Raw genomic sequence first — 7,467 nt, 5'->3', positions numbered from 1 at the left:
GGCTTGATCACAGTAACACGCTACAGAGTCGCTCTATAGGACCAGACACAATAAAAAAAAGTTGATTTAAGATGATTAGCTGGGTTAAAGCCAACCCCTGGCTCTAGTTGGTAAACTATCTCACCACCCTCTTTCAAAATTTTTTGCTTTGTGTTCCTGTAAAAAGTTGTTTTAAAGAAAAAGCATTAGAAAAGTAAGAAAAAAAAGTGTAAACATTTTGATTACTTTTAAACTTTAAAGGAATAATTCACCCAAAAATGAAAGTCTGCTGAAAATGTACTCACCCTCAGGCCATCCAAGATGCAGATGGGTTTGTTTCTTCATCAGAACAGATTTGGAGAAATTTAGCATTACATCATTTGATCACATCTCATGAAGTTTGCCAAAATATTAAAGTTAATAATTCATAATAATGCTTCCTCCAGTGAAAAAGTCCATCCCCGTTGTCCTCTAACATCAAAATCCACCTACACATTTGTTTACAACTGTTTACGCTTGTAAACAGTGCTTGATCTATGTATATTTTTCTCCTGATTCAGACGAGATGTCGTTTTCATTTGAGAAATCAATAATATAGATAGAGACGTTCATTTTAAGTTAAATAGTCTTAATGATGGGTTTGTTTCCTACAAACACGCAGCTTTTCGCTTCACAGGAATGTTAACTGATGGACTGGAGAGGTGTGGATTACTTGTGGATTATTGTGATGTTTTTATCAGCTGTTTGGACTCTCATTCTGACGGCACCCATTCACTGCAGAGGATCCGTTGCTGAGCAAGTGATGGAATGCTACATTTCTCCAAATCTGTTCTGATGAAGAAACAAACTCTTCTACATCTTGGAGGACCTGAGGGTGAGTATGTTTTAAGCAAATTTTCATTTTTGGGTGAACTATTCCTTTCATTTTTACTCATTTATAAATATTAAAAGATCAATACTTGACGTACATTCAATGTATATTTAAATATATATAAATCAATTGAAAAATGTCTGGCTATCTGAATGAAAATGAGCTAACACTTTTAAGCAGGATGCTATAAAATGTTTTTCAATGCTGTAAGTAAAAGTTATTATTATATAAACATTTGAAGTAAAAACCCCAGTTAGGTTTAACCAATCAGAAGTTGTGGACAATAATGATATTAATTAGTGTAGAAATACAGGAACCTCCTATTTCTAGCAAGTACTACATTGAATTGGGTTACAGCATAGATTAGCAATTCACATTGGGCCAAAATGGGCTTTCTAAAGGACATTAGGATACTTTTATGAGAAGGCACAATTCAGGAGCCAGGTATCCAAACGCTTTAAAGGGTTTATGGAGCTCAGTCAACACCCTCATTAGGTGCACGGCTCTCAAGATCAAGCGCTTCCTCCATTCAGGATTGCAGTGTCCTAAATTTCTCAGCAGCTGACGCTGGGACTCTTGACAGGATAAGAAAGTAAGTAGATGATGCCAAATATAGACAAAATCTGTTGCTTTTACCTTGGAAGTTAGAAATTCTTTTGTGGCCACGTCCTGACCTAAATTTCTTCCAAAACCATTGGTTCAGGACATTCACAACACAGTTGGAATTATTCACTAGAGGATTATTTGATATGCAGCAATACAGTCATTCATTTTCAGAAGTAGTTGGCAATTTAAATAAAGCACAAAGTTGAGCTTAATTTATGCAATTGTGCAGATAGATGTCACATGACCTGCCTCCTGATACAGTTGGTTACTGTAGTTAAGTTCAGGATCCGTACTGCAGAGACTTGTTGGTGCAAATTGTTATTTGCTGCATCTAAACCAACTCAAGGGGATGTTCTCTTTTCTAACCTAGTTATTTTACTTTGCATTTGTTCGTTTTCAGAAATGCTGCGAGGTATGATTTATATCCAAATACTGTAATTGGATTTAGTTTTCGAAAGACTAACAGGTAAGACCTTTGAAAGAGGGTGGTGATTTTCTATTTCCACACAAAACACAATGTGAACATTTATATAATTGCCAACATTATTTTATGGTGGTGTCTAGAAACAAATTCATCTTCACAAGCACTCCCTCTACACTACATCCATCTATTGTAGTTCAGGTCAGGGGCAACACACGACATGGGCATTTAAGGAGAAATCAAAATATATAAACATTTCATTTGAATACAGGGTCATGGTGAACACACACAAAAAATCCCTCTTAAAAAAATACTATACATCTACTCACTTTAAATACACACTGTAAGGCCATGAGGACCCAACAATTCTGAGTGTAGCCGCTTTTGAGCGATGTGAGCCTAGATTGGGCTGCTTGTGCTATTTTGTGTCTTCAAAAAGAGTGTACACAATAGTTTAGTTTTAAAGCAATAGTTCATGTAAATATGAAAATTCTGTGGTTTATTCACCCTGATGTTGCTTTACATCCGTATGCTGTTATTTTTTCCATAGAACACAAAAAGAGAATTTTTGAGGAATGTTTTTACAGCTCTTTTCCATGCATTCAAAATAATTTTCATTAGTTGAAATAAAGCTGAAAAATAAAATATAAATATTAGATGAACTTTAAAAATGTAAACAAAAATGAGAAATGTTGCCTTGTCAGCAAACTAAATAAAGTTCAAGTTGAAGTGCTAAAATTATGAAAACTAAAACTGAAATAAAACTACATTTAAGCGAAATAGAATATTTTTTAAAAATCACAAAAGCACATAACTAAAACTTAATCTAAACTTAAAATCAGAAACAGAAAATAAAATAAAAAAGCAAATGTAAAATATGAATAAATATTATAATAGTATATAAATAATACAAAAATAACACTGGACCGTTTACACTTCATAAACTGCAAAATATCCTAATATTAACAAGTATTTTTGTCTGTTTTTGTATTTACTTTCCAGTTAAAATATCTTATTGAAATCTTACTTGAAGCAACACTAAATAAAATATTAAGACTTCTTATTCATAGACAAGTGTATTTGGTCTTACTGCACTGGCAGATTTCTTTTCTTATTTCTCTAATATAATAATGATAATAATAATTAATGCATCTAAATGTTTCCTTGAAAGCCATTTTAGAATTACACTGGCGGTTTTCAGTGAACATAAATTTAATGGACATACATTTTCAGCTCATATATGGCTTAAGAGGACTTCAGAGGCCACAAAATGTACAGACTACATTTAATTGTGCTTTTCATTATATATTTTTTTTCACTATAAATTGTTTTTATACTGGAAAAAAAACTGTGTAAACATTATTCAAAATGTCTTTTTTGTGTTCTGTAAAAAAAAAAAAAAAAATAGAAAAATGAGTTTGGAACGACATGAGAGTGGTTAAATAAAGAGAGAGTGTTCTAGGTTAACCATCCCTTTAACAGGTGTAAACTCGTCTGAGTGTGTGTTGTTCAGACTAGGCTGCGCGTCCCACTGGAGTACCTGCGTTGGCTCAGTAGGTGGCGTGGTGGTGGAGGGGTCGGGGGGCAAAACTGATGCGGGTGATGATAAGGAGGCGGCGGGGGAGGGAGGGGCGGCTGCTGCTGCTGCTGCTGCTGCTTGCCTCCCTCCCGTGACCTGGTGGGCGTGGAGACAGACGATTGGATGAGGCGATGGGCGGGGTTGTGCCTGAGGAACGCCTCCACATGGCCACGCCCAGCAGAGTCCACGACGATCACCTTCACGATCTGCTGGCACTGGATCAGGGTGTCGGGGGAGATGGTGAGGGTGGAGCCAGGGGCGGGGCTAGGCAGGACGGCCAGGTGTTGCTGAGCGCTGGGTGGGGCCAGAGTAGAGCTGAGTTGGTACGTTTGGAGCCTGTTGTGAATTGACACCTAGTTTAGAAACAGCCAGAAGCAGGAAGCGTTATCAGCCTGGCCTGCTGCACTCTCACGGCCCTCTGATGCGGAAACACATGACAAGGCCATGCCACAGAGCATGCAGGCGGCAAAAGACGGCACAACTACATACATACAGTGCGGTCGGAGTGGGTGAAAGCGGGCGACGCTGACTTCCTACTGATGTGATTTGGATAATTAATTACTATCTTATGCACTTCCTTTTATTACTGCACTGCTAAGCAAATGTAAAATATTAATAAATACTATAATAGCATATAAATAACACCGCCCTGCTTCATATTTGCTGAATAAAATCCAGTACTTGTTTCTTAATAATTTTGAGGTGCTGATTCCAAAAATAGGAGCTGTTTTGCTTTAGCATGTCAGAATTTCTCACAAAATATGATACATTTCATAGCATTTTTGCTTTTGACAATTATGGTGAAGAAGTCCTGTATGATCCCTTAATCAGCAGAAAAACTGCCACAAAGATATGATTCCTGTCTTCATCTCAGCAAGGGTAGAATTATTTCTTCAATTCTCAGCCAATTTTCACGTATGAATGTTTCTGAAGACATTATTTCATGCCTAATCTTGATTTCAGTGTTAGAATTATGGCCAGTGACAGAAGAAAATGCAATTTTTTTTTTTTTTTTTTTTGTGGCTTACTTTGTAAAGTTCTTTGACATTAAATGGAGTATGTGAACATATTTTCCCACTCCGCTGAAGACTGTAATCAAAATTTTTATAAAAAAAAAAATCTCATTTTGTAAAAAAAACAACAGCAACAACAAAAAACTGTATATGATGGAAAGTGAAATTAGTTTAAAAAAATTATATTCAAAATTCAAGTATTTTCTGTCTATTTTTGAATTTATCTAATAATAATTTTATAATATTATTTTAGAAAATATCTAATAATAATAATAGACTGTATCTTTAATATAAATTACAAAACTCAAAGTGTATTTTGTCTTACTGCAATGGTAGATATTCTTCTTTCTTTTTTTTCCAAAAATTAATTTTCTTCTTTTTTTTTGTGAAAAACAAGTGCAAAAAATCTGCCAGAGCATGCAGGCAAAACACAGCATGACTACATACATACAATGCAGTCAGAGTGAGCGGTGAAAGCAAGCGACGCTGACTTCCTACTTAAACTGCCGTGATTTGGATAATTAACTGCTATCTTATGCACTTCCTTTTATTACTGCGCTGCTAATCAGACTGTTATATTTTTATCCGTCTGTAAGAAGCATTAAAGTGCCCCTCGAGGGCCTAGACGCTTGGCAGCGAGGGTCCTTATTGCATGCTGGGTAATTTGCACCTTGTCTTGATAGACCTTGTTTGCATGTGTATACGTGTTATGTGTTTGGCATCTCGTGAAAGAGCATTCGTGTAGCCTGTCTGTCCACAGTAACCACAGCTCGGTCCTTTCATTTCGGCTCTTTTTAATGAAGTATTTGAATTTGAATGACTTCCAGTGCAAGAGCTATTGAAACTATTACAATGGTGTTTCTGGGCGTGCATTGCAAATCTTATCTTTGTTATTCCACAAGCAATAACTTTTTTTTTTCCTCTGGTAGGCAAGTGTATTTTGAAATGCAATTTGCAAGCCGTTTTTTTATTCTGTGATCTAATGTACACTACCATTCAAAGGTCTCTCATGCTCACCAAGACTGCATTTATTTGATCAAAAATACAGTAAAATTGTGAAATATTATTATAATTTAAAGTATATGTTTTCTATTTAAATATATTGTAAAATGTAATTATTCCTGTGATGGCAGACGGAATTTTCAGCATCATTACTCCAGTCTTCAGTGTCACATGATCCTTCTAATATGCTGATTTGCTGCTCAAGAAACATTTTTTATTATTATCAATGTTAAAAACAGCTGTGCTGCTTAATATTTTTGTGTAAACCCTGATACGTTTTTTTTCATGATTCTTCAATGAATAGAAAGTTCAAGAGAACAGCATTTATTTGAAATGGAAATCTTTAGAAACATTATAAATGTCTTTGCTGTCACTTTTGATCAATTTAATGCATCTCTACTTAATGAAAGTATTCATTTTTTATTTTTTTTTATTTTACTGACCCCAAATTTTAAACAATATTGTACATCTGAATGTAACAGGCTATAAATTTGGGCTTAATTAGTGCATGGCATCAATGTCTGCATTTCATTGCAATTCCAAAACATTAGCCACGACATTTCCTTTAAAGGCAAAGGCTGTATGTGTGAATGCGCTTATCAGTGTGTCTTACTTAAATACCCTGCCGACATCATTTCCACTAAAGATTTTTACATTTAAAGAATTTCACCCCACAACAACAGCAGCTGTATGCAGCATTTAAAACAGCAGTCAGCAAAAGCCCGCGTGAGAGGCCATAGATTACAGATCACAGCGAGGGGCGGTGGATGGTGTTTTCTGGGGGGCGGCAGTGCTGTTATTGCTCTGCACCAGTGGTGTGTGATTGCAGTGAAGACACCAAGGGCGGGCGTCTCCATTCTGATGGTCAACGGGGTCAGAGTGAGCTCAAAAGTCAAAGGGTAAAGGGCAGGGAGTTTGGGGTCGGTGGGGAGGTTATCTCTGATTCTGCAAGGAGATAGTGATGATAACTGAATAGACAATTAAAAACTACAATACGTGCTGTCACAACCTACAATGTTCCCCAAAAATTTAGAAACACCCTAGGCTTTAAAATGGTCCAATATCAGTATAAATCCTCAACATTTTAAGGTAAATGCATTAAAGTATTATACAATTATCATTGAAGGTAATTTTCTTTTTTATTTGATTGATTGATTGACAGAACAACAGACCAAACAGAATACAGTTTAGAGATGCTTTATAACCAGCTCTAAACCCCTTAAAATAAAGGTTCTTCATTGGCAGTGATGGTTCCATGAAGTTCTCTTTTGAATTTTTATTTTTAAGAGTGTTGTATTTTTCTATGCTTTGAATTTATTTATTTATTTACTTACTTACTTTATTTACTTATTTAAAGAAATAGCTCACCCAAAAATGAAAAAGTGCTCACCCTCAGGCCATAGAAGATGTAGAGTGTGTTTCTTCATCAGAACAGATTTGGAGAAATGTAGCATTTCACCAGTTGCTCACCAATGGATCAATGCAGTGAATGGGTGCCGTCAGAATGAGAGTCCAAACAGCTGATAAAAACATCACAATAATCCACAAGTAATCCACACCACTCGAGTCCATCAGTTAACATCTTGTGTAGGAAAAAGCTGAGTGTTTGAAATAAACAAATCCATCAAGACGTTTTTAACTTCAAACCGTCTGCTAAAACAGCTGGCATCCAGCCTAGATACGAGTCCCTTAGACACTATATTGCTTTCTCCAGTGAAAATGTTGTCTCGTCTGAATCAGGAGAGAAATATGCACAGATCAAGCACTGTTTACAAGCAAAAACAGTCCAAAACATTTTTTTTTATTTTGATGTGAAGAACAACAGGGGATGGACTTTTTCACTGGAGGATGCGTTATTATGGATTATGAACTCATATTTTGGCCAGCAATGGTTTGAAGATATGAAGGATTTGTTTCTTATAAACAGGCAACTTTTCACTTCAGAAGACATTAATTGCTGGACTGGAGTTGTGTGGATTACTTGTGGATTATTGTG

The 7,467-nt window shown here is 35.9% G+C and overlaps 1 protein-coding gene across 1 annotated transcript in view; it reads right to left on the bottom strand.

The window, feature by feature from the left end:
* Nucleotides 1-3,291: 3,291 nt before the first annotated feature.
* iqsec3b (IQ motif and Sec7 domain ArfGEF 3b) overlaps nt 3,292-7,467 on the bottom strand; it is a 26,375-nt gene continuing 22,199 nt past the window's right edge. Inside the window, exon 15 of the mRNA XM_016452961.1 lies at nt 3,292-3,809. Coding sequence (XP_016308447.1) covers nt 3,387-3,809 — 423 coding nt within the window. The 3' untranslated portion in view covers nt 3,292-3,386. The remainder of the gene's footprint in view (nt 3,810-7,467) is intronic.

The sequence above is a fragment of the Sinocyclocheilus anshuiensis genome, unplaced genomic scaffold (assembly GCF_001515605.1).
Source record: "Sinocyclocheilus anshuiensis isolate Anshui unplaced genomic scaffold, SAMN03320099.WGS_v1.1 scaffold739, whole genome shotgun sequence".
NCBI lineage: Eukaryota > Metazoa > Chordata > Actinopteri > Cypriniformes > Cyprinidae > Sinocyclocheilus > Sinocyclocheilus anshuiensis.
The sequence above is the reverse complement of the archived record's forward strand: the minus strand, read 5'-3'. Positions and strand labels throughout refer to the sequence as shown.